This window comes from Ciconia boyciana, chromosome 8, assembly GCF_034638445.1.
Source record: "Ciconia boyciana chromosome 8, ASM3463844v1, whole genome shotgun sequence".
Classification (NCBI taxonomy): domain Eukaryota; kingdom Metazoa; phylum Chordata; class Aves; order Ciconiiformes; family Ciconiidae; genus Ciconia; species Ciconia boyciana.
This window is the reverse complement of record NC_132941.1, coordinates 17,417,362-17,444,962: the sequence shown is the minus strand read 5'-3', so window position 1 is coordinate 17,444,962 and position 27,601 is coordinate 17,417,362. Positions and strand designations below refer to the sequence as shown.

General features: G+C 37.8%; 1 protein-coding gene across 9 annotated transcripts in view; it reads left to right on the top strand.

The window, feature by feature from the left end:
- Nucleotides 1–27,601, top strand: part of THSD4 (thrombospondin type 1 domain containing 4) — a 348,910-nt gene that overhangs the window by 6,257 nt on the left and 315,052 nt on the right. For 4 of the 9 annotated variants that reach the window (XM_072870148.1, XM_072870143.1, XM_072870144.1 and 1 more), the window contains 3 exons: nt 201–553; nt 15,934–16,041; nt 20,008–20,077. In XM_072870148.1, coding sequence (XP_072726249.1) covers nt 16,013–16,041; nt 20,008–20,077 — 99 coding nt within the window. In that variant the 5' untranslated portion in view covers nt 201–553; nt 15,934–16,012. Of the gene's footprint in view, nt 1–200; nt 554–7,606; nt 7,663–15,933; nt 16,042–20,007; nt 20,078–27,601 lie in introns of all 9 variants that reach the window. The other 5 variants (XM_072870146.1, XM_072870142.1, XM_072870147.1 and 2 more) reach the window with 2 other exon arrangements.

Sequence of the window (27,601 nt, the reverse complement as noted above, 5' to 3'; positions counted from 1 at the left end):
TCTGTCCTTTGTGACTGCATGGCTTAGTGAGATAAAAGAACAGGAGGAGAAGGCTGTCCAAAGTTAAGCGTTTGCTGGGAGCCTGAGGATACTGTCTGTAACAGTGCATAGAAGTAGTGTGGTTTCCTGCTCGTTGCCTTCTATGTGAGTCATGATACCCAACTTGGAATGTGTTTTCTCTGCTCTTGTTTTGGGAATAGGATGGATAAAGAAGCCCTTTTTAAAAGCCCTTCTTCATGAAAGCTGCTTCTTGGTCAAAAACATTTGTTGTGCCTGGCCTTGCTGGATCAGCACTTGGATATGTGTCAGCGTGGAATACTACTCCCCCAGGAGAAAAACGTCACTTAGATACTCGAATATCCTATGACTAAAATCTGTAATCCTGAATCAAGTGGATTCCCCTGATACTCCATTTGGATTAGCTCGAGAGAAGTGCATGGAAGGACAAACCTATCTCTAAATGGCAAATTCAGCGAAATTGTTGACAATAATCTGAGAGTAAATGTTGACTTGGAAAGTTTTCAGATGTCCTGGATTTTTTTCCATGGTAAAGGTGATTGCTGTAGTCCTGGCTTGGTAACACCAGGCTGCTATTAGTTGGTTGTAGATTATACTTGTATTTTTGTTTGGTTATTTTTATCTAAAACATCTATTTTCTACAAAAGTAAAAAGAAGAAATGATTTTGCTTATCAGATTGGCAAAGAGAAGCAAGAGCCTGTCCAATCCCACTGTGCATAATTTACAATAAAATTACATCCCATGACACAAGCTGCCCAAAAGGGTGATAAATTATGTGGAATGGATGCAATTTCTTAATCTGGCAGCAATGAAGGCTCTGTCTCATTTTCCAGTAGTTCCATGGAGCTACATTCACTGAGCAAGTGAGTGTGGAACAGCAAGCAAACCCTGCAGATCTTCTGGGTCTGTATGTGGAATTTAAGCACTTAACTAGAACAGCATAAGAATAAGGGTTTAAAAGAATAGAGTGTGTTAACCATTAACTATTAGTATTGTTCAGCTTCGATGGTCCAGGAGATAATGTTCATGTGTTGAAACATGAGGGTTAAGGCAGGATGTCAGTTTTGATTTTTTTTTTTGTAGTGATAAGCAGCCATTAAAAATGTAATTTCTTATATTCCTTTACTTCTTCAGACATTGCTTGTACTTGTTAATACATATTGCACATCAAAAAGACTGTCTCTTTTGTTTGTTTGTTTCTTTTTTTTCCTCACAGTTCAGGGGTTTGCTCACATTGGCATTAAGGAGTTTGGAGTACTTTTGTTTTTTCTCATAGGAATGTTTACAAGTTTGCAGGATCAGGTTCAGATTTATTACTTAGGCACTGACAATGCTGCTGTGATTAATCAGTTGTCATAAAGCTGTCCCTTCTGCCTGTATTTGTTGCTGGCCAAATTCATCACACCAGGACTAAATGCAGAGTCATAGTTTGTGAGCATGTTTAAAAATTAAATAATAATAATTAATAATTATTCTAAGAAAAAAATCCATTTACAGTTTTGAATTATGAGGGCATGAAAGGACTAAAATGTCTTTGCTACTTTCGTACTGTTAGAATTGGACAGAAACTGATGTGACTTCTTTTGAACCATGCTGCTTGTGATTAAATTGTGATTGTTTCTACTGCTTTGAAATGGAAGAGGGGGAGAAACTGTTTCCAAATGTATCTTGCTGGCAATTGAGGGTTCAGAAAGGTAGGGTTGGTTTGTTTCTGCTTTTTGTTTTGCCGTTTTCCTAAAGTTGCATTAGAAGGGCTTTTCAAAACTCTGGGCTTTTCAAAATTCCTTTTTACTCAGACCATACAGATTTTATGCTTAACCAGGAAACACAGTGTCAAGCAGTGCCCAAAGAGGGATTACCATTCAAGTTGCATTCCTTTCAGCAAGTGTTCACCTATCTCCAACAGTGAGTACTCACGTAGAAGATTGCAAGTCACTGTATAAAACCCTACTTTTCTGACTTTAAGCAGTATGCACAACAGCAGTAGACTCTGATTTAAAAAAAAACCAAACACACAAAACCTGGTCACATTTTTTTAAAGATCATCACTGATCTTGCATGCTCTGCGTGTGGCATAGGGACTGTTTAAAGCAGCAGCTGAAGTCCACAGTGTTGGAGGAGCTATTCAGTTTTCTTTGCCAGCACTTTGTAATTGGCTGTTCTTGTTGTCTTGCAAATTCAAGAAGTCTCGCACTCACATTTTAAGTCCCCATTTTTCAGTTTGTAGACACATGGGTGTTTTGCCTGAAGCATTAAGTGATGTCAGGTGAAGGTCAGTGCACTATAATAACCTGCCTTCAAGCACGAATAAGTTCAGGCTCTACTGCCAAGAGATGACCTTTGATTTATTTTTACCTGATGCAGTAAGGGCCCTATTCAGAATTCTTCACTCTCACTTTACTTAGGCAAAGTCCCAGCCACTTGGTTTGCTTGAGCAAGAATGGTTACAAAAGTTTCCTAAGCATGGTATGATGATGGCAGAGGTTTCTGCATTGTAGATGAGTTTGATAAAACAAATTAGATTCAGCATTTACTGTGGTCAGAAAAGAGGAGTGAAAGGTGAGAGTGGATTTTATTGTGACTTGCATGGCCGCCAACTCTGAAACTACTACTGCTAAGTACTGTTTCTAAGCTACATCTGATCAACAGAAATAGTGAGCAAAGATGCTTATGCGTTAGAACTTTTGTTATATATAGGCAGGAAATAATGCTTTAATCTGAAGTCATCATTGATTTTAGATAGAGCCAGAAGGCTGTACATGCTGTCAGTGGGTAGAACTGTATTGTGGTAGTCATGCTTTCCTGCTCTTGGTACCCCCCTAATCCAGGTATGCCGTTGAGCTGTGAGGTGCAGGGTCCCTCAAAACTAAGTGTAATAATTTTGCTCAAACTGCTGTGTTGCAAGATGGGATTGTGAATAGGCTAGCTTATCCTGAATAAAGTACCGTTTGGCTAAATGGGGAGGCAGGATACAGTCACCTTTTTACTATGCTGTGACTAACTGTACTGCTGGTTTCCACTGTTTTGTTAAAAAGAAGATTTCCATTAACCTGCCTTTCTTTTCAAGCCCATGCAGAAGTCATAGATAACTATGGTATTTCTTACTGTTTTTTCTCTTCAACCCTTCTGGCTTTTGCAGATAAGAGAGTGGGTACGCGTATTCACCGGCTCCAGTGAATGACTTTGCAAGTAGCAAGTAGCATTCTAAGTCAGATTATACAGTCAAGTCGTAGAGCTACTGTAAGGCAAACCTCTCTTGAAAGCAGTAGATTTACTTATAGGCTGAGAAAAACTCAAGAGTAGAACCTGACCTGGAAAGGGTGACTGGAAGTCAAAAAGGAATACAGTCTTCCTTCCTGACTCATTAGTTTAGTTTTTTGCATAATGCTATTAGCAAGGGTGACAAGGGTTGTTGGTGATTCTGTGAGGTTAGTATCTTTTATCTGTCAGCCATAAACTCATTCTTCACAGGCCACTGGATGGCATCTGCCAAACTATATATTTCCTAATAGGGAGATTTTAATCTGCAGTGAGTGAAATGTTTCAACTTTGCTGCTCAGTGATTGATAGCCTGAGATTCCTTGAATGTATTATTATCTTCGTGTTTTTGTGTCAAGGACTGATATCTCCTGTAGGAGTGTAACAGTTTATGCAGTTTACATTAAATGGACTGAAATACTAACTGTCATCTAGACCACCAGAGCACATGAGGCATAGCAGCAAGACAAGATTTGTAGGATGTCTAAAATCCCTTTCAAACTGACAGGATAAGAATAAACAGCTCCCACTCCCCACCCTTAAAGGATCTTGCAGTTCAGTTTTAAAATGCAGGCGGCTGAAGGGTTCTCCACATGGAGGTATGATTGATACAAGCGTTAGGATATTTCTGGAAGTCTGAACCAAACCTGAACCGAGTAAGGACTTCAGGAAAATTATATTCAGTGGCTACAGTCTCAAGGGGTAGACTTGAGAACATAACTTGTTTCTGGGTTTCTGAACATAGGAATTTTGCATTTCTTCTGCTGCCACTAATCATACAGAATCTTCATTTCTCTTTCTTAAAAAGACACAATGATACTGTTGTTTGTCATCATTACTAATTAAAGCTGGGTAACAGCGTTTTCCTTTTTATCCCCATTAACATCATCTTCCCATAAAGAAGAGATGCACCTCTGCAAATGTACCCCTGTAAATGGTAAAGGCTTAACAGCACAATTGGCATCTGATGCTACTATCTTGGTTGCCTATCCAGTTTTGTGACAGTGAACTTTTTGTAAGATTCTGTAGATATCAAGCCCAGAGGATAAGGATATTCAATGTCTATGTTGTTGTCCTGGAGCCCTCATCTAAATTTTATTGTGGATGAAAGCTAAATAGAACTCTATGAAACAGTTCTTCATTGTGTTCTCTGAGTTATACCTTTATTTATTTGCATGCAGAATTTAATATTTGCAAAAGATTTACAAGACGGCTTATTGTCATTCTTCCAATTGGCTGTCAGAGATCCATTGATAGTTTATTGTTTCATATTGGGTTTAAATTCCCTAGTATTCTGTTTCAAAGTTATGAAAGAAATACTTAATTTCACAGTGCTCTTGTAAGACCTCTCATTAGATGTATTATTCATCATTATGTAGGAACATAAAAGAAAATAATAAATCTTCAAATTCCATTGTTGCATTTCCGTACCAGTATGTGGGGAGCCTCACATCAGAGATGATTTTAATAAGTTAGAATCTCATCATTATTATAGTATTATTTAATAACAAAGTCATTTAAACAATCTTTTATAACTAGGTCATTTCAAGATGTTTCAGGAGCCTAGACTCTGAAATCCACAATGCAAGATGCGTAAGCTACATGGTGAGCTGTGTTTCTGTCCATGATCTAGCAGTTGTTATCTGTACTGCCTCTTAAAAATAAAGCACCTGAGTCTTGCTATTAGATATATGAAATTTCCTTCAGAACAGACCTGAGCAGTTGATTTGTTATGTTTTATTCGGCAAAGGCATGTTTAGGATTCATCTGAATGCCATAGTATCACAGCACTAGTTGTTTGGACATATGTCACTTATTTTTCAGTGGTCCCTAAATCATATCCCCATGTGGGTTCCTGAGAAGCTTCTACATCCTTGCATCTGGCTACTAGCCAGCTGAAAGCCAATGTTGCCCTCATGTACTGCACTTATTTAGAAGGTGTTTAGTGCCCAAATTCTCCCAAATGTTAGAGGACACTCTATTGTTTGAATCTTTGAGCTTTTAAGAAGATGGTACACCTCTGCCCCCCCTGTGCCCCAGTACAGTACAGTGGTTTAAAGTCATTGCCCAGTTCTTTCATGACAACTGGGTTGCAGCAGTACTGTTACCTGAGCAGTGCTAGTCACTTTGATTTAAGTGGAGCTCAATTCAGGTGGGAATTGCATGAAGGAAAAAAGAAATCTCTTCTTTTTGCCAAAATAAAGCAAAAAGAAGGGTTTGCTGACTGCAGAAAAGGACCGAAGGGAAGAGGACTTTCATCATGTTTAATGTTTATTATGAAAGCCCTGGTCACTTTTTTTGGACATTGGTTAGTACAAAATGTACATCAGTAGATAGTCGCTGTTGTTTTTCCCTCTCGTTATGGCAGTACTGAAATGTATGTTAAAACACTTGTCCTTGAAAACTTGTGTAGAAAAGGATTTGATGAGTTATTTTGGGATGCATGCCCACATTAATCTCTATTAGAGAGAGTACAGGAAGCCAGTGGTCTGCAGCGTAGCACTGCACTGAATCACAGTGGTATAGTTGTTGGACTACCAACACCTTCTTCCTTTGCTGCTGGAATGTATGGGAGAGAGATAACTTGTTTGGTTGTGGCCTGGCATATCAATTTATAAATGTATTTTCTTTGTAAGTATATGGGCTAATAAACTGACACTGAATTGCCTTGCTTTTACCTGTACTAACAAATAGGTTTGTGGGTTTTTTTTTTTTTCTTTAAATTGTTCTGTGTCAAAGCCCCATTCAAGTCTTGAGGGAATGCCAGTCTGTCTTTAGAATGCTTAACCCAAACCAGAGAACTACATAACAGGCAGAGAAATCTCTGAAGTTCCCTGGGAATGATTTTTATCCCATTTATAGTTCTGTATGCAGAGAAAAATGCTACAGAGCCCTTGAAGTCACTGTAGCTGAAGTTTGGAATTGAGCCCCAAGGATCTTAATGGTAATTTCGATGGACACCGGTGTTATAGTTACACATACATGTTCCAATATCTGTTCTGCTGCATAGGGTTTTACTTTAGAAAATTAAGCATCTCTGACAATAGTGGATATGAATAGCTACCCAGAAGAGAAATATTTAGTCAATCTTGACAAGAGTATGTTCCCTCTGGTAACTTGGATGATCTATAGTGATCTCTCCCAAGGACTAAGAAGGCTTCCATTAGAGGCTGGCTAACAGGTTTGAAAAGTGGTATCATTTGACGTTTGGAGTGTCCCTGTACAGATACAGCTTTATCACTTGTCTGCTCTGGAACAATGTATGAGTGTTCCCAGAAAGCATTGTTATTTGGAGGTATTACTTATGCAGGGAGATGTTTCCTCTACTGATACTTCAAAGAAAATATTTTGTTTCTGAATAAGCAAGCAAAGATTTCAAGTCCCCATCGCATACTCTCCTCCTGGTTGTGTTCTAACACTGGTACCCCAAGCACCTCAGAAATCTTGCAAGCAGAACAGAAGGAACTTTGTGAAAGCTAATACTTTGAGATCACACGTGTTCAGGTAGTACCTTGACAGAGACACCATTTTTTTTTTTTTTTTTTTTGTGAGCACAGTGTTAGATTTAAGCATTCATCTACTATTTAATTTCTTCCTTAGAAAATCGGAGCTATGAAGTTCAGGATTTTTATATTGTTAGAAATGTTTCTGTGTGTTCACAGAGCATTACTGGCTCTTTATACTACCCTGTTAGTGTGAATCAGCCCTGATTTAGAGAATGGGCAGCTTCACATCAGGTTTTCTATTTGTGTTGGAGCCATGCAGAGAGTTAGCTGTGGTAGGCTAATGATACACACATCTAGTTACCAATAAATGAAATATTTCTTTTGAAGGGTACCTTGTCACCAGGAACACTTGATCTTCACCTATATATGCTGTTGAATGTTGCCTAACACTCAGGCCAAAAAATTTATTCTCTGAAGCACAGCCTCCTATATTTTGTTCCTTTTTTTCTACATGGAGGATATTGATGCTTGGGCATGTATTTACAATATTTATTGAACAGCTTTATTGAACAGTGTGAAAGTTAATTCTCATGGTAAGCAGTTTGAAAAAATGAAAAAAAGACTTGTGTTCTGCCAGACAGATGTTCTCATTAAACAGATGGTTGAAAAACAATGTTCCTCTTTGCAAAAGGAAGGTATCTTCTAACTGCACAATAATTATGTAATATACGTGATTTTTACTTGATGAGAGGGGTGTCTCCCAGCTGTGTTACTATGAAATAGTTGATTATACTGCTGAAATATGTTGTATGTTACTTTCCTTGTACATGTGCCTTCAATTAGCTTTGCTGAAATATTTGTTTTCTGTGACCTTTTCAAATAGGACGTTATAACTCTCTGAGTGAGGCTGGTGGGTCCTTGGCTTTCATGCAAAAGACGGTAGGTCCTCAGAACCATCATCTGCCTCTTGATGTAAACTCCAATTAAACGCTGTTGCAAGCCTATGTTTTGAAGAAACTCAGACTAACAGAGGTTGAAAGTTAGAAGCTTTTCTGTGATTTCAGAGAGACACTTTGTGTTCTGAAACCAGCTTTCATTAAGCAAGTCATGAAAGGAGCATAAGAAAAGCTAATTTTCTTTGACATATTTACAGGTAAAGAAATTAGTATGGCTAAAAGAGGCTCTAAGAAATTTCTGGTATTCCTAGTTGCTCTAAAATGCGGTTATATGCTTTGCAATACTGGTATTGTTAAGACTTTTACTAAATAGATAGACTTGGAGACTGACATTTCATACATACTACTTCTCTCAATTAAATATTTTTAGCCAGGGCATTCTAACTACCAGTCACAGCAGACAGTTTTACCTGCGTCTCCACAACATGGAGGGGGTCTTGAAGCAGTATATGAACTGAATCTAAACCACCACTCTAGCTACTTACGCTTGGTAGAAAAGTATCTAGATCAGTAACTTGCTAAAAATAAATTTGTGCTCTTACTGCTCATTTTGTAGGCAAGACTGTAGTTGTTTAATCATAGCAGAGTTCACACAAGTCTGTTTCTCTTGCTTGTCATAACAATGAAGGATTCACGTATATTTTGGATTGGTGCTTATAGAGATGTCAGGTATTTCCACCTGACTTTTTAGGCTATTAACCATTCTGTATCTTTCAATATCAATAATCAGATTAATGTTGATCAAGATTATGGAAAGGTTAAGAAAGATTGTTTTATGAAAAGGGTCTTTAACATGTAATTTCCCCCTCCTTCTTACACTTGCAGTCACTTTTACATCCTTGGTTTGGAATACTCAGGTTGTAGCAAAAAAGTTCTTTAAAAGGAGAGCAAAATTTATTAAAATGTATGGAATGTGTCTTGTTAGAAGAGGTGATGGTTTCTAATATGTAGAGGTGTGATAAGTAGCACCTTTCATAGTTTTCAAATGCTGAAATTGCTAGAACTTCTTTCAGTTTTCTGGGCTGATTAAGCGTGGAACAGGCTGCTCTTAATGGTTGCATGTGCAATGATTATTAGTGGATCTGTGAGCAAAGGGAATTTGCAGCCACATTTACATGACACAAGCAGAATATACTAGTTGAACATTGAGTAAGTACTTTCAGATGGGAACAGAATTGCTCAGGTCCTTACATAAGGTCTATCCAGTTTGTTCTGCACTAGTGATACAGAACAGCTATGGCAAGAGTTGGAATTCCTTAAATCACTGAATGGTGACAAGCTGGTGTCAAGATTCCTATAGCAGCCTCTTTAGAGAGAGAAGGGAAGGTAAAAAAACCCAACCATGTGGCTTGACTACCTTAGCTTTGTTAATTGTGTGCGGGGCTTCTTTTTATATACCTGCAGATATATGAGTGCATATTTTGTATCCATCCCCTAAGCAGTAATAACAATTAACTTGTATAAAATAGAATACTAAATACATGCTGCAACCAGTTGGTCTATCCTCTGTTTATTGGAGGTGTTTTCTAGTTTCCTTTTATTCTGCCTACAAAGGCTTTTGAAGAGTTGAGGGATCTTTTCAGTAAAATATAGTATCTGGCTTTACTACTTCATAGAAAATTGTGGAAAACATTACCCTGATTTTAGGCTGTCCTTAGAAAATAACACAATAAAGTCAAGGAAAGGTCAATGACTTGATGAAGCTCTATAGGTCCCTAATTTGGAGCTTAATAAAATTTTCTAAATTGGATGCTGTAGAAGACAACATATATTCAAGAACTGAAAGATGCACTTTGAGTTGTGATTTCTTGATAAAACATTGTTTAGTTAGAAATGAGGTGGTCCATTGACAGTGTCATTGTAAGAAATCATTCTTCTAAAATTGTAGTTACTAAGCACAGTTTTAAAAATAATGCCAGGGATTTGGCCAAAATTGCACAGCCTGTCAATCTGAAATCTTGAAATGAATTTAAGATAGGTTTGCAATAGTTTCCACGCAGTTACATCCCAAGAATTTCTCTGTTGATTTGGAGAGATATATGATCTTACTTTTGTGATTCATTTTACCTTTTACATAATTGTCCGCTGCCTGGAAACCACAGATGACAACTTTAAATGCAGTAAGCCTTTGTGAGAATTAGCTAATACTTTCAAAAGGTGAAAGCAGGCAAGATCAGACTACAAATGGCAATTTCGGTGCAGCCTGAATCTTGAGAAAGAGTCATCTTTCTGGGTAATTATTTCAAAGAAGTAAAAAAGAACTATTAATTCAATTTTTCTGACACTCAATTTGATTTTGTGTTTTCTGGTCTTTTTTTTTTTAAGGTTGGATAAATCTGATCTCCACATAAACTACCTTTTCAGGATTTGAGAGTTATAAATTATATCAGAATTACTAATCAATTTAGGACTGCTACACCAGCACGCTTCCTTTGCAATTGATCTTGATTAACTAACTGTATGTCATAATTCATGCTACAACAATATACTTTATTTGATTATCAAACCTATTTTACTAAGGTGTTAAATCCATAATTAAGCTTATTATTGAGTTTAAGAGGTCTTTAGTGAATGTTAGATCAGGTTCATTATTATCATATTTTCACTTTTGTGATATTTTTATTACTAGTGCACATTTAGCAAATACATAACCAGTGGTGTGAACGAAGATTAAGAAAAATTAAATCTAGAGTAAAAATTAAAGAAACAAATCCTACTAGTCATATATAATATGACTGTAGCTCACACCCTATAAACAAGAACTTTCTTGCTTCTCCCCTTTACTTACAAGATTAATGTCACAACCCTTTTTAGATCTTTAATGAAATTATATGTACTTCAACAAAGACCGAAGCAAAATTGTTTGAATTGTGGCACCCTCCAGAATAACAATATTTTTACAAGCCAAAGTTTTCATCTTGTGAATGGATATTTTGGGAAATTGTGTGTACGGTCACTGTTGGATTTCACCAACTTTGAGTTTGTCTCCTGGATTTTCAGAGGACAATTAAATGTTATAAATTGGATGCCAAATAATCAGGTTACACATTTTTCCACTGAATTCCAAAGAAATGAGCTGAAATTGTTCTTTGTGAAGCGGAACGTTCACTGAACTAAGAAACAGCTGTGGAAAAGGGACCAAAATTTCAGACTACTCCAGGATGGCCCTCAACCTCACAATTATTGTTTTATTTAGGGTCTTTGGTGCTTCTGTGCAGAAGCACAACTTCACAGAAATGTAGGCACCTTCACCTAGATTAGTCGGTAAGGCAGTGGATAGGGTGCGGCCCTAGGCACCAGGGAGTGCCTCTCCACTTCGTGCGGAGACTGTTGAGTCACGGCTGCCTATCACAGGGGCATGAGTCACCAAGCTGTTATGCAAAAGCAGATGATTCCAGAGGCTATGTTTAAAAGACAATTAGTAGTTGCACCTGTGACTGTAAGAGGCTTGGTCGTGTCTCTGTGTATGTTGTTGTTTGTGGAGTATACTTACTGGACTGCGGAGGTTTTTTTGTGAGATTTTAGGCAAAGGAATGAAAACTTCTGGATCTTGATCAAGCTTAGATTGGAGACAGGCACTGAGCTTTCTTGGACTGCAGTAGTTCTGGACACACCCAGAAGGAGAACTTTAAAGTTTTCAAAGCATTTAAAGTAAAACAGAGAGGCACCTTCAGGGTTAGGTGGAGTAACTTGCAGTTTTTGTTTTAATGAAAGTGTTTGCTCCATGCAAGCATCAGAACTTTTCATCAGTTCTAATGCTAGATTTCTCTGTTATGCAGCTTTCAGAGACAAGTGTATGTTTTAATGTAGTTAATGAACATTTCAAGAGATTAAAACTCTGGTGGCAGGTGTCAACAGCTGCAGTCCAAGCTGTTGGCTGTATGCACAAATTATGTAGCTAGATAACCCTGGTGCACTGTGAGGTGCTCTATCCAAGTCTTGTGAATGTAGTGAATTGTGGATGGAATCCAAAGGACTTGGCATTGAACGTCGTTTGATAGGTGTGAACAACTAAACTAATAGATATACAATACTTTACCAATGTGCAAGGCAACAGATTCGAAGGCAATCTTAAAGGGTATAATATTTTTTCTTTAAGTATTTCTAAATAGTATTTATTTATGATTTTTTTCCTAAATAATACAAAAAGAGAGCTTTGCCTGTCAGTGGAAACATGACTTCAGAATGATGCTCAAGTTTCATAGGTACTTCAGGTTGCCATTGTCAGTAGCTCGCAAGATACATATTCTAACCAGAAAGATAAATATTGAAGGAAATTTAAGTTGGCTTGCTAGGTATTTAAGTCAACAAAGTAAAATAGGCTGAAAGCTCAGAGCAATTCTGAACTTAGTTGAGTTAGCCTATGTTTCTACATGATGTATCTTGCATCTTGTGAGTTAAAATAGAGGGTCTTGCGTTGTTTCAGTAGGTACTGTATATATGCACATGTTAAGAAATTTCTGTTACAGTCAGTACATAGATGCATATGGATATATGTGAGTTGACAGGACTTATAAGAAGTATAGGTTGATGCTAAAATGACATTGGAATTCATGAAAGCGAAATACCATCCACTCACAATACACAAAGGGTATAGTCACATGAAAAATTGCATGTGAGTGGTCCCATGATATTTAAGAGGTTAGGATAACTAATTCATTGGCTTTCTGCAAATTTTCAAACTACTTTGTAGGAAGACATTTCTTTAAGTTAATTAGCTGAGGGGGAAATCTCACTGTTGACTTCCCAGTAGACTTTCTTCCTCTTTTCTTAACTTTCTGTACAGTGTCTGTGGTGTTTGTCCTGATAATTCTGTGTATTGCATCATTTAATTCCTTGACAAATCTTATCATGCCCATTGCAGCAAATTTCTGGGATTGCCTATGAGCCTACTAGATTATTTTTTTCTGAGTTATTGCCATTATCCATCTCTGCCACTTTTTGAAATCTCCATTACAAATTAGTGGTTTTGTTTTCTAATTTCCCTTAGACAGTTATCTGAGCCCTGCTGACAAAGGGCTGCAGTGTCTGACTATGAGTGGGCTGCTAGGCTGAGATGATTAAGGAGACTCTGCAGGTGATGTTGAGAGTAAGTGTCAGAGTAAATTTCAGTAAATATCAAGACAAAGGATGGTTATGATTAGCTCATAACTTGGTAGTATAACGGCTGAGACTGGCAGAAGCAGTTTGAAGGTGTTAGGATCACTCACCTGCAGTGTGAAAGGGGAGTAGACTTTAATCAGGGTCTTTTTATCCAGTCTCATTTTCTGTGACCTGATGCACATTTTATTATATGCGATGAAACACCTCTCCCTTTGATTGTCATGCCATGGTGGTTGTTCTGGAGAGGAGGTTTGAATTCTGTTTCATCCTGCTTGGTGGGTTGGTTTGTTTGTTTTGTTTGAGGTGTTTTTTTTGTGTGTGTGTGTGTTGTTTTGTTTTTTCCCCTACCCCGTTTCACAGATTTGTTTTCATCCCACTTGGAGGTGAAATGGGGAAGATTGCTGAAATGTCAAATATTTTAATGGAGTGGAGAAACTCTTGCCAACTCTTGCTGAAGTACAGGAGCGTGGGTTGTTCCAGTTGAGATATTAATACCTATTCTGCCGTAAATAGGGTTACTAGAAAGTCTTTTGCTAGATAGGCCTATAGCGCTTTTAAGCCCCTTGTGGGAAGGTAATTTGACTTTTACATTTGCAACACTTATTACAGTGACTAGCACATAGTACACCTCATCAGGCTTTTGAAAGTTTCCATGCCAAAACTCATGTTATTTAATCCTAGCGTTAACTGTCTAGCCATTTCAGGTATTCATTTTGCCCTGGATCTTCTGGAGGGAAAATAATTGTCACGTTTGCACATTTTCGTATCATAAACAGCACTGCCAAAATGACATTTCTTTCTGTAGGCTGTAAGAACCTAAGCACTTAAATAATTTTGAAAACAAGCTCTTAAGTCGCTTAGATACTTAGCAGTTTTTACACTGTGTGCTACAAATGATATTTCAAAAGAAATGCATCTATGAGTTGTAGTAAGAAGTGTTTTGAAAAAGGCATTGAAATACTGTTGAAAGTTGAGTTTGTAATGCAACCTGCCATTGACAATGAAGATACAGATGAACTGAGAAAATTGAAAACATATGCATGGACTTTTAGTACTCTTTTTAAGAACGATCTCCAGAAACACCGGAGGTCCCTCCCCCGCTTCTTCACAAAACTAAATCTGTAATAGTATCTTTTCTGCTTTTAAAATGAGGTGCAATTTACAAAGTGGATTAGGAGAGTGCACATTTCTTTTTCTGTGAGTTTGTACCCTGTAACAATGTTCTGCTGAGATTGTGTCCCTCTGTACAAGGATGTTGGCTTAAAAGATTCTTGTGGACTGAAAAAACCCGAAAGAGAGTACATCTGGAAAAACCCAGAATGATAAGAACTTGAAACCATGTTGGTTACAATCCACGTTACATGCACATCCTCCATTTTCAATAAATGATATAAAAGACTATTGCCTTAGCATGTCTGGTAATTAAGAGTCAGGTTGCAGGAAGCGAGACATTTGTTTCCTTCACAATTCAAAATGTCTGTTAGTAAATAGTATCCTACGGGATCTGTCTGAATGCTTTGTGTTAGTGCTGTATATGGGCACTTGCCTAACATTTAAAGGAATGTAGCTTTTTCTGAAACTGCGTGCTAAAAGCTCAAATGGTGTAAAGTGTTGCAGGAGAATCTAGACTAAAAATCTGTTTTCAGAAGTGCTGCCTGTCTTGTAAAAAACAATTGTGCAACATTAAGCAAGGAAATTGGTGAATAAGTTTGAGAAATCCTCTTAAACCTACTGACAACCATGGAACTGCAGAAAGAAGGGATGAAGTTTAGCTGAGCCCTAATGCTTTCTTTCTCATGACTAACTCAAACCTGTTACATGCAGAACTTTTGTCATGGTACTTTCCCAAGTACTCAACTTTTAACGCCTTCCATTTAAAAAAATAAACCGTCAAACAATAAAAAAAAAAAAAGAGGAGTTTTCTTTTAAAGTTGTTAGAAGTATTTTGTGTTTTTCTAAAACAAATTTGTTGTTCTTTGATATTTATGGGGGGGGATATTTACCTTGTCCAGTTACCTGCAAACAATCCACATTTTCTAGCAGCAGGATCTGTACTTTATCTAACTGCACATTTCTTAAGTTCTTGTAAGTCTTGTCCCTTTCTAGGCAGATTGTAATTACCTGGCTGCCTGACAGAAATTGAGAGCTCTATCTACGAACAGCAATGTTCTCTTGTTTCTGTTCACTCCACTGCATTTCAACATGTTACCAGTTGTAAACGGCAAGATACAGACAGCGGTTGACCAAGTTCTGAAATATATGGATTTAGGTTCAGTCCTAATAGTGTTTTATTTCCTCTTATCCCCTCCCCCCCACCGATTTAGATTGTATTTCCCTACTGCAAGGATCTCTTTCCTGCCTGAACATTCCGGTGCAGCATTTTAGGTGTCCAATACGTGATCACAAATTTACCAAAATAAGAACTCCCCTGATGTCTGAACGTTTGAGAATATTTCCAAACAAATGAGAGTGTACCTAGGTAATAGCCCTCTCAAGGGCTGGTAGGGCTTCTGTGCATTTGCAGTAGTCACGATGCAATGATAGTACTTAGAAATAAGGATCAGCTGAATTTGTATTCAGAATGCTGTTTAACCCCAGATTTCTTCCATGACTGTGGGCAAGGCATTTAACTTCATTGTGGCTGGGTTTGCCATCTTTAATAGAGAGGGAACAACACTGCTCTTCTCTTTTTTTTTTCTGCAGACTGTATGAGCACTCACAATAGAATCATCCTTGCATTGCTCACAAAATGGAGAGTATATTAATAATATTACTATACAATAGAAATTGCTAACCCAGTTTCAGTTCTATGAATTCTACTAACACAAAACTTTAAATAAAGCTGTTTGCTTTATTGTCGTACAGGTGACATACCAGGAATGTGAGATAAAAAGGCAAGTTAAGTTTAACATCAGATTTGCATCCCATAGCCTTTCAGCAAAGCACTTTGGCACCGTTGAAGTCCTGTTGCAAAAAATGGGGTGTGTCCAGTCTATTCATGTAACATACACTGGATTTCCAGTTTGAATTGCTGTAAAGTCCCAAGAATTGAGGTAGAGATGACTAATGTAGATCTGTATCCAGTTTCATAAACATCCTGGAAAATACTGAATAAGCAGTGTTAAATGTTTTTCTCTTTTTCTTTCTGTAGGATTTGTGTGTGATTGGCATTGTGCTGTACCACAGTGAAGAGGTATTTTTCACTTCAAGACACCTTGCATTAAAGGATCATGGTAGACAGTTTAATAGTTTCTTTGAGGTAAGTGATGCAATGAAACATTTAAAATCTTATTTAACATGCTCTTAACACACTGCAGTAAATATCAAATTGGTTGTCTCTTGCTTTGGTGTTAAAAGTGTTTGTATCATAGGAGGATAAATAAAAATCTTGTCCAAAGACCAACTAATCAAGTACATGCATACCAGACATAGCATTCTTTGGGGACAGTAAAAAAAGAAAGTTCTCAGTGTTCATTTATGCTTAGAGCATCTGTTAGTTTGTGCCAATATGATGGCATATATTATTGGAAAGTTCCTTTTTTTTTGGATGAGGCTGTACAATTACAGTTACTGGGCTTAAATTACTGATGTAATTAAAATGTTGTAAAACTACATGTTTTAGTACCTGTGCTGCAGTTCATTCAGGGATTTATATTATGCACTCCTGAAACAGTTTTCCAGTGGGCAAACGTAGGAAAGACCTTTCAAACAGCTTTCCTGACAAAGGAAACATTCAACTGTTTCTAAGCTGGTCTGTCCAGTTCTGTAGTTGGGCAAGCAGATGCAGAAAAAACAGGCAGCTGTGATGCTATATGAACAAAAGTTGACCTGCGAGGAATCACAGCTGCATGCTCTTCCATTTGTATGGAGATACTGGCAGTAACACCTCTGATCTAACCTTCTGTCCTGTGAATTTCAGACATCGATCTTTGAATTGCAATTCTGGCACCCTTCTGATATGCCAGGGCAGATTCCACATCAAAATGGAGCTGTCATGTATTATTGACACTACCTGTGTTATCTTTCCTGTTGAGACTTCTCCCTGCATAGCTCCTCCTGAGTTGTCCCAGACTTAGGCTGTTCTGCAGACTTTCATTTGGGAGGAAGTCGGGAATATGAGACAAGAGCCATACTGCACTAGTCAGCACTGATCACTTGGCTAAAGTACTTGCACTCCTATCTGGACAATCCACAGTTGACCATGATAGCTCTTCATAAAATACAACTACTAAGGGACAGCAACTATGCAAGAAATCTATTTTGGTACCTTCTAGCTTCATTCATGGAGAGCTAATACTCACTGCAATGACAAAGGAAGAACTCTGAGAGGTGTTCCTAAAAGAGGTGTTAAATAGCAAACTTTTTCTTGCTACTCCTACAATAGAGCTAATACCGCTTCACTTTGTTCTGCACCCCCCCAGTTAAACAGAAATTGGTATTGCCAATAAAAGAAAGTGAGCATTTTTGCTCTTTGCAACTTGGATAGACTGACAATTTAAAGCCTGACTTTGCTTTAAAGTAGGTACTTTGCTTGAAATAGTGCCATAACTGTGAGAGCATGGGCTGTACCAGCAAGGTTCTTATACAGAGGCCTGAGTTAAACAGCCATCAGTCGGCTGGAATTGGTACCGGACCTGTTCATGTATACTTGAAAAGTTTTGCTTTATTTTGAGGAGCACTTGTTCTTTTTGCCTTTTCTGCACAGTAAGAGTACCTGACACAAACCCACTGAAATTGAAGAAGCCTATTTTTGTAGCTTGGGAGGCCTAACGTTAGTCAAGCATGACAAATGAAAAACCCTAGTCCAGAGGAGTTAGCCAAAGCAAGCTACCGAGGGAAATAACATTTTAAAAATTAAATTGCCGCACACTGATTTGAAGCTAGAGGCTTACCTCGGGATAGCTTTAAGTATTCCTGGCAGATTTCCTGTGTGTTTGAAATGTAGGTTGGTACCATTGTTTCTGAGAGATCCAATTGCAGATACAAAGCAAACTTAAAAACTATCTTCATTGTCCTTGAGCACGTACTTAGAGATGGTGATTACCGTGCAGCCTCATTAAACAATGGTCAGCAAAAGCTTGGCACAGAGTAATCACACATATACTAAAAGTTTGCATTTTAGAACTGAAAACTTTAATCTGGTAAGTAATTTGCTTTGAAGATTACAGTTCTCACTCAGTTCAGAACTCCCAACCTTGTGGATGATTTCAGAAGAATTTACACATGGAAATCTGTAGTTCTTAAGACTGATCAGAAAAATCCTGTCCTGTTGAGGATGAAAGCATTCATTTCCTTATGCAAAGTTTGAACTTTCTTTCATGTGCTGTGAGGGATTATAGGGAGCAGAAGCCATAAGGGAGCAGGGAGTAGGTAGGAAGATTCTGAAAAGGAAGTTAAATATAATTTGCAGAGGATGTGGGCTGGGCCTGTCACAGACTGCGCTCCACCTACTTAGAAGCTTGTCCTGTTTTCATTGAGAAAAGTTAGGAGATCACTTGAGCACTTGAAAAAGGGATATGCAGGTCAGCTAAAGACAGACTTGATGCTGTTGTTTTGCAGTTTGGAGGTCTGAGTTCTGTTTCTATTTCCACCTTTGATTTCAGGTGTGATTGGCAAACCAGTTTCTTCATTCATGCCTTTGGCTTCCATCCATCACTGTGTTATTGGGCCTTGCTCCGAACTGCACATTTTGACTCTTACTGTGGTTTCTTTATAGTGCCTTACACTGGCTCTGATTTCAGCCACCTCCTCTGTATTTTGCTTTATCACAAATGATAGCTTTGTGAAATATAATACTTCCTTCTAACGGACTTTTAAAGTGTTTTAATTGTTTTTTTCTAAAGTGAGGGGGCGATAAGGTAGTAATGACTTTTTCTTGCCTTTGAATGGTTTATTGCTTTGAGAGAGAGGGGCATAGACCATGGTGGTGAGGTGATGATAGGCTATGTGCAATCAATACTTACCTACTCGTTCCTTGTGCAGTATGTTAGCAAGAACAAACACAGAAAACTCAAGAAAAACATTCTCCCTAGTAGAAGAATATTTGCATTGGTGGTAATGAAATGCTTAGTATGTAAAAACCTCTTTCTGTTTAGGAGGTCTGTCTCTGAAAATACCTGAAACAATGAGAAATATTTAAAGGGTTACTGTATAAGGAGCAAAGGAAGGAGCTGTGAGTAGGAAGCACAGCTGGATTTTGTCTGGTCCATTAGTTTGCAGATGGATTTTGTGTCCAAATCCATCATTTCTACTTCTGCATTGAAATTCAGCAAATCATTAGCAGCTTTCCCCTTTATAGAAGGTTCGAAGCATACTCTTTGTAGACTGAAAAGTCAAACTCCTGGTAGAAATAAAGATACCTTGATTCTACTTCTTGTACCTTTCTGTGTTTTCTGATGAAGGGGCTCGCTAGAAGGGGGCAAACCTTCTAGTCCCCAGTGCAAATTATAGCAAACAAAAGACTGAGCTAACTGAGCCTAACTCGTAATGGGCTCCTAGGAGTCATTACGGTGGTGAGGCTTGACAGAACAAAGTTTGTTTTGGCTTGGTTCCCATTATGACTCCTTTCAGACTGAAGATGTGGGGACTGGGGTGATGCTTGGCTGCTTATCCTGAGTCTCTGGTGAGCTGTGTCCGCTACTTTCCATCTTCTGTGCCCATTAGGTTATTCAATTTCCACAAGTGTTAGGCAGCTGGGGAAGAACCTATTTTCTGCAAAATCATGGTGATTCTTTGCATGTTTCCTATGTGCTGGAGGTGGAGTGTTCATCTGTAAAATGAGGAGCCAGAGCTAGAAGCAGACTTAGTCCACAGATGGGCGAATTCTTACTTAGCACTTTAGAAAATTTGCAAAGCGTATGTCAGTTTGACACCAAATGGTGAGGTGTTAAAATATGCACTGCCAAAAATATTTTAAATTAAACATAAAGTTATGTGAAATACTATCAATGGATTCTACTTGGTGCACTTTTGCTTTATAGATAGAACAATACATGTATGTACCTGGTACTGCCTGCTGTGAAGAGAATGTCATAAGAATGTTTCATACAGTTTAGTGAGTCTGCTTTGGTTAGTAACGGTATTGGTTAGTATTGTTAGTATTGGTTAGTATTTGGTTAGTGATGTCTAAATAAGTTCTTGCCGTATGAAGCCCTGTAATAGGTTGTAGATACGTGGTTTGTATTAGTGGTAATTATATCTTCTGTTTCACCATTTGCTTTTTCAGACTTCTCAGTTCCCTAGCAGTGCTGGGATTTCAGTTTGTCATCCCACAGCCTTCAATTGAACACAGAAAGGTAAGTAGTAGAAATATTCAGATTTTGTATACTTAAAGGTAAATGTAGAAAACATTAGAGTAAGATGCATAAAGCAATGCAATCTAAATAAAGTTCTGGGAATAATGTGGCTTTTGTTTTGTGTGTGTGGGTTTTTTTTTTTTAATATAAATATATACTTGGTTAAAAGAGGCTCATCGTGGTTAATTAGCTGAGTAATTGTATGGAGTGTTGTAGGTCACAAATAGGTCCCTGTCAGCTTACTCAAGCTATGGAGCATTTTCATCATGTAAGGCAAAGGGCAAGAAGAATTCATGTCAGTGAGAGCACAGCTCAAACATGGAGTGATTAGGAGAAGCATCCAGTTGCTCATAGATAGCTCTTTCTCTTATAGAGATGGAGATGTCTGAAACAGAAGTTGGACCCAAACCACACTCTGTTGCTAGATTTAAATTGCTAGAGATCAGAACTGGAAACTGCTGAACTTTCCTGTTGTGCTTTTGTGAATGGTTCACTCATCATAGACACTGGCATGCCTAAGAAGGGTTGCAGCCTGCACACCTTCCATCCTGCTCAGCATTAGTGAGAACTCGACTGGAATACTTAGGTTAGGTTTTTGCAGTGCTTTTCAGGAAAGTAGTGGACAATTTGGAGAGAAACAGAGAGCAGCAGTGATTATCCTCAAGAGGTTTTAAAATCTTACCTCTGAGGGATGTTTGAATGAATTCAGGTTGTTTAGTCTAAAGATTAGAAGACTGCTGGGGGAGGCAGATATAATCTCCAAATACTTATGTGTGCTGAAGAGAAGGCTATTCTTTCTGTCCGTGGTGGAGTAGATGAGAAGAAACTTTATATCCACAGTAAGGATATAAAGAAGAATAGATCATATTGACTGGATAACGTTTAGAATTTCCATGATGGAGGTCTCTGTGAATGTGCTGGACAAATGTTTGTCAGAAATGATGTGTAGGTATTGCTGATTCTACCAGAGACGTGAGAGGAGACCCCATTAATGTTCTTCTGTCTCTTTATGATCTGTGACCTTATATCTGTTCTCATCTCTTAATTGCTATTCAAACACCACCAATTAATTATTAAAGGTTTTTAAATAACCTATTTTTAAAAAAGTTTGCTTTTTACTATAGATTTTTAAATAATAATGCGAGATGCATATTTATTTTTAAACTGTACTTTTTAAAGGAGATAAAAGGCAAGTTTGTGGGGTTTCCTTTTTTTATGTGCATGTGCCACTGTCTTTAGGGTAAAAAATTATTTGGACAGTAGCTCCATAGGTAGTGACTAGAAACCTGAAGCTGTCGGATAGTCATAGTTCCTGAAGAACATAGCTATCGTGTTCAACTCCCTGTTCAGCCTAATTGTAAGACAAGTTAAATGAGGTCAGTAATGATGCAGTCTGAAACTGGCATGGTCCAGTCTGCAGCATTTCTCAAGCTGCCCAAGTGCTCTCTTGTAAACCTGAGCTCAACATAGTATTTTTCCCTATTTTAGATCTCTTCATTTTGTTGTGTAGTTGAGATGGTCATGCTGCTCTCTTTTCAGTACTTTGTCTAATTAGACATTCTTTTGTCACATTGACAGGAGAGAGATGCTGCAATCCAGTTTCCAAATGGCCTTAGGGGAAAAAATCTACTAACTAAAATAGAGTAAGTCAGAGAAACAATTGCTTCATTCTGTGAAGCTCCGGAATTAATTTTGATAAAATCAGATTCTTTGTTTTCAGTTGAATGAGAAATGCCACGGGTCTGGAGTGTCTTCTGTACTAGTTAGAGGAACCGAAGGCATGGCACTAAGGGGCCTGGTAACCACCTTGGAGCTGTTCTTTTTACTGAAAACAAGAGAGGCAGAAGTTTCCTAGTGATGATCTCATACAGACTCCAAGGCTGTCTGTTATTCTCAGCTCTTACACTATGGTAGAAGATTCTATTCATGCCAAACCGTGTTCAGACTGGAAGTCTGTATTTATTAAAATTTTCAGAAACCTTCTGACCCACCTATGAGCTCCAGACAAGAGGGGCTGTTAGTAGCTCTGAAGGCCAAGTCAGACATGTTTCTAACGGACTGTGAGTTCTCGGCTTTGTAGCTCTGGAAGTTGTTCCCGTTCTTTTTATGCAGTAACCTGGACGTGTGTTTTCTGGCATCCCTAGCCAGCATCTTGTGTGTATTGCTGCACAGATCTCTCTGCTGTTTGGCAGAGTTCCTTCTACGTGAGAGGAGGTTGATTTTGCCTGAAGAAAGGGAGAGGAGGAGAGAAGGACCTGATGAACAATATGTCATTTTAACAATGTAGTCAATAACAAAAGTGGTGTTTGGTAACTTTCATATACACACTCAGAGGGTACAGTATGTAGAAACTGAGTAAATAGAGCTGAATTCTAATAAAACATTAGTTTATACTCCATTCCTTATTGTGTGTTTATTTTGCAGCTTAAAGTTAAGCATGTGTGTATGATTGATGCTTGAATGTGCAGTGTTGGAGAGTGTTTGGATTCTGTCTTGTGCACCCTGCATATAGTTATTTTTGCTGTGAAAACTATGGACAAGGAAATAAAATCAGAGAATTGAACTTGGGTATTTGGCTAATTCATTAAAATACTTCCAAATAGTCTAGGTTTTTTTCTTACATTAAAACATTTGGGAAAATGAGATAAAACCCAGGACAATCCCCAAAGCAGTTGATGGAAATCCAGTTGTAGCTGCCTCTGGACACCCACAGTTCAGCTGAGATTTTTTTAGGACCTGAGAACACTTAAAAACATCAGGAAATACTATTTTATGTTTGTTTTAAAATCTTGCTACATTTTAATCTTTTGTTTCTTCTTTTCCTGGAATCCATGTTTCAGGTCATACTAGTTTTGGAGAGGCTGACATAATGTAGATTTTTGAACAAAAATCTTTTTGTAGTTTCCCAGCTCTTACTTGTAAGAGTTTTTATTTAGCTTCAGTACATTAGAACTACTTAACTTACCATTTATCTACTCGTGATTTAGTGGCGTATGTTTAGGACTTTAACATGAAGAAAGAAGTTTATCTTATCAAGCAGCCATTTTTAAAAAAAATTTTTTTAAGGTAAATTTCATCAACAAAATCTGGAAGAGCAGAGCTCAGCAGGTTGCTTTCCTCAGATGCACACACAAAAATCCATTTCTGGCATGACAGCCTGGGGACTGTTAGCTAGAAGAATGAGCCAAATTACTTCCATAGCAGGGAAGTGCAGATAGTGGATTGAATACCTGGGGGGATGACAGGACCAAATGGGAAAGTTTTATTTTTTTTCATTTGCAGTTTATTCTGTAATTCTTCTGCTTTCAGGAGCCGCCCCCCCCATCCCTAGACTAAATGCAATACTATTCCGTTTCAGTTCCCTTTCTTTTGTTACTCTGGGGAAAATTAAGCTTGGCTATTAAAGTAAAAATGTTTTGAACACTTGCTAGCAAGAAGATAATTTTTTTGGGGGAAAACATTTGTCTGGGCAATGTTTTCTGCTTTTAGATTTTGTAATTTTGGAATTAAACTCTTGGAAGCTTGTCTGTCATACAAAGTCAGAATTGACCAATACAGAATTTCTAGTTTCAGAAATACCTGGCTACCTGATTTTTATATAGAAGTAGCTTTTGTGCTTATTTACTTTAAACAATGCTGTCTCTCCTGGCAGAAGTGCACAAAAACTGAAAACAAAGAGCATCTTTACATCTTCCTGCGTCTGAGCTTATGGTACTGCTCTGTTTGTTAATCTTATCTCTGTAAATAGTATAGGTTTGGCCAGTAATACAAATACATTAAACATGATATGTTGATTAGATAGAAATAAAAATTCCTATGCAAAAGACTTTTATGGTTTCTTGCAGGGGTTGTAGTGTTGGTCAGTAGCTTCTTGGAGGTTGTTTTTTTCATGATCTAACTTATTCCTCATTCATAGTATATAATTTCTGAATATCGAGTGTACTTCTTCATAAGGCCAAAATATTCATCAATATTAGCAAAAAAGGAGGAAATGTTATGTGAAACCAAATAATTGCCACTTGCGTTTAAAAATCAACCAACCTGTCTGAAACTGGTTAAACTGAAATCTTTCTTAATATTTGAACAATTAACTTTCCTTGTTCATCAGTACTGACATGTGAACAGCCCTCCTGCTGCTCATCATGCAGTCAAGCTCTCTGTTCCCCCTCCCTATGCTTATTTTATTGAATAAATATTATTTAACTTTATCTGATAAGTGTCATACTGTGATGAACAGAAGGTTAAACTATGAAACATAACAGCCCTTATCCCAGACAACCACTGAATTCTGTATTCCCAGTTTTTCAGAAGTAATTCCTGGGTGGATATTTAACTAATCATATGTTGGTGTGTTAAGAAAGTAAGCTGTAGTTATATTTATGCCCTGTTTATTTTAGTAAAATTGGTAATGTAAATAGTAGTAAAGTTTGTCCATATAAAATTTCTGACATAAATATTGCTTTGATTACAGCATTGTAATCTTGCTTCTGTTACAGCATTAAATAGTAGCATTGAAGCAATGGAGTTGCTTTGAATTTATGCATATCTTTTTGTCACTCAGTTGTAGATTAGTGTTGACTGCAATGGAGGTACAGTATCTTAACAAACTAATCTTCAGTGTATGGAAAAAGTGTCAGGATTTATTTGTACAAGTATTTCATTGGGGCAGTACAATATTGTTGAAGAATTTTGAGCCTGTTTGGGCTTAGTGGTGTTTCTTCATGCTGGCTCTAAATTAAAGAAGAAATGAACTGGATGTTATCTCTTTCTATCAGACACACAATGTCTCTATGAAAAGCAACTGTGTATCAAGTGGCTGTGACTATACTCCCCACAAAATTTGGAGGTGAATATGCTTTAAGATGTGTGGTGTTGCGTTTTCTGTGTGGTTTTGGTTTTTTGTTTTTTTTTGTGGTGTGTCGTGTCTCCCCCCCCACCCCCACTTGTGTTGGATTCAAATATGTTGAAGGGTCATCACTCGTAAGTTGGGAGAACTAAGGAACAGGACCAGGAGCAGAAGCTGAGGGAAAAGAGAGGAACAGGGGGAAGGGAAGGGTGGCCAAGATCCCTCATTTGGTCACAGTGAGCTGTTAGAGCAGTTCAGTTGCTTATGGAAATGTAGCCCGAGTAGCAATGCAAGGTACTCAAATAGCAGTTCTGTTTATAAAAGGGAATTTCTACAATTAACACCTACTTCAGAACAGCTTTCCTATCTGTAGTATACTGTTTTTTTGGAGAGGGTGAGTTTTTTGGTTTGGTTGGAGCTGTGTGTGTGTGGGGGGTGGTATTTTTTTGTTTCTTTTCAGTAGACACAGAAGTTTTCCTTACCTCTAGAAGGAGTAATTTCTAAGTTACCTCTGTTTTCCTTTTTCTCCTTAGATCCACCACGTAATCGCATTGTGTTGATTGCATTGGCAGAATACATGAAATTGAATTAGGAGCTTATCAGAAGTTCTTTTAAACAAATTAATCTGTCACTGTGGATTGACCATGAGGATCTATGCACTTTCACTTTGCTTCAGGACAAGATGATTAAAAATACTGTATCTACCCCACTTGCCTGTGCCCATGCCTCCTTATCTAGGGTTTTTAAATTGCTTAACATCTACATTTGTTTGCTGTGGGATAGACCTTTTTCTGGGCAGTCATGTACCTCCCTGAAGTTTGTCCTAGGAATGAAACATTTATATTTGACAAGTAAAATGAAATGCTAAGACTTAAAGGAATTCTGGCATATGCTTAGATTAATTGGATTACCTACTTTGAGGGGCAAAAGCAAGGAGACTAGTTTTGGTCTTGCTCTCCTCTGTCTTTGAAAACATCAAGAAGTAGGCCACTGATATTTTTTTCATCTTTCTGTCCTTCCATCTTTGTTTTCCCTGGCAACCTTGCTTGCTTCCTCCAGTATACTGCACTACCGCAAAGGGCTTAAGATGCTAGGAATGATTCCTTCTACTGGGCTGTAGAATGAGGATGATGGAGATGTAAGTGGGAAGGTAGAGGGAGAGTGTACAGAGAGGGTGATAACTTTAAGAGTACTATTTCAAGTTATAAGAATTTGGTTACTAAATCTATGATACCATTTTTAGGATTCATATGGGAAATTCTGTGTATAAATGTGATCCTACACCTTCATTTATATTGTAATAATGACAGCAAATGGCAATGTTTCATTTCCATTGTTCTTTTACCCTGCCACACCCCATAAAAATCACTATTCTGTTAACTGAAAAGGATACAGCTGCCTAATACATCTGAACACACTCTAATAGAGTAAAATGTGAAGCATGAAGCAAGTCTACTATATCCTTGAAACACTGGAGGAAATTGGAGTTAGACAAAGTAGTTAATATCTAAGCTTGGCTTTTGGCCAAGACACCAGGGCTAATGCCTAATAGTTCTAAGGAGTACCAGGGGATCTCCACCGCAGCTGGTCACCACCTTGCTTTTACATATCCTGAGAAGCAGAAGCATGTAACGGAAGGATGTGTTCTTCCTTGCAATCCAGGTAGGGTGAAGCTCTGTCGTAAAGTCAACAGTGACGGAAACGTATAACTTGTCCAGGACTTGTCAGCTGGAACTCAGCTCTTGCTAACAGGCCTACTGCAAAGTTACTGTGGTTCTGTCCTGCTGGGCTGCGTACACTAAATTGAATTTTACTAGAGCAGCTTAGTCAACATGTATCTGCGTACAGCTGCTGTGTACGTGTTCCTTGCAACAAATGTTTGCAGGTGTCATACTTTCTTTTTTCTTGTAATGTTTTTCTTGTTTATAAGATAACAGCTGTCCATTATTATTGTATTTTCATACACATCAGTTCCATAAAACACTACCAACTGAAATGTAGTCCATATTCCTCTTGCCATTTTCCACTGGTCATTATGTCTGCTTGCCTTCAGCATAGTTGCTTGACTTTAACTGTATAGATATATGTGCTGTTGCATTCATTGAAACTTTGGTAAAATAGAGCCTTTCTAGCTAACGACGTTGCTATTCTAATTACAGTGATCTTTAGGAAACAGGATAGATGATTTAGTCCATGCCAAGACTTTTCCTTTAAAATTAGCCTTTTAGTGCCACAGAATATTTAGAACAACAGCTGAAAGAATTTTCTTGCTACCTCTACGCTGTTACTAATTCCCTGTCCTTCATGTTGTGGATTAAAGTGGTTAGGAAACAAAATTCTTCTTTGTTTGGGGAAAGGAGACAGGATAAGGATACATTATTTTATGCAAATACACTCTTTGAAAAATCAAGGCCAATGCTTTTTTAATTTTTAACCTGCTTTATCATGGACCTCTGAATTTTTTTTTTTTTTTAATTAAAAAATACTGACTTCTTTAAGCTCGGAGCATGAGGGGCTTAAAGCTCATTTTGTGTTTCTTTGAAAAAAATGAAAGGATCTCTGTTCCAGTTGGATTCCAGAGCAGGTGAACTTACAAGGTCATAGTTAAGCTTCTCATCTTCCTTCAGAGCAGTATTGCATGCTAGTTTTGTCCCAGGCTTTGGATCAGAGCAATGATA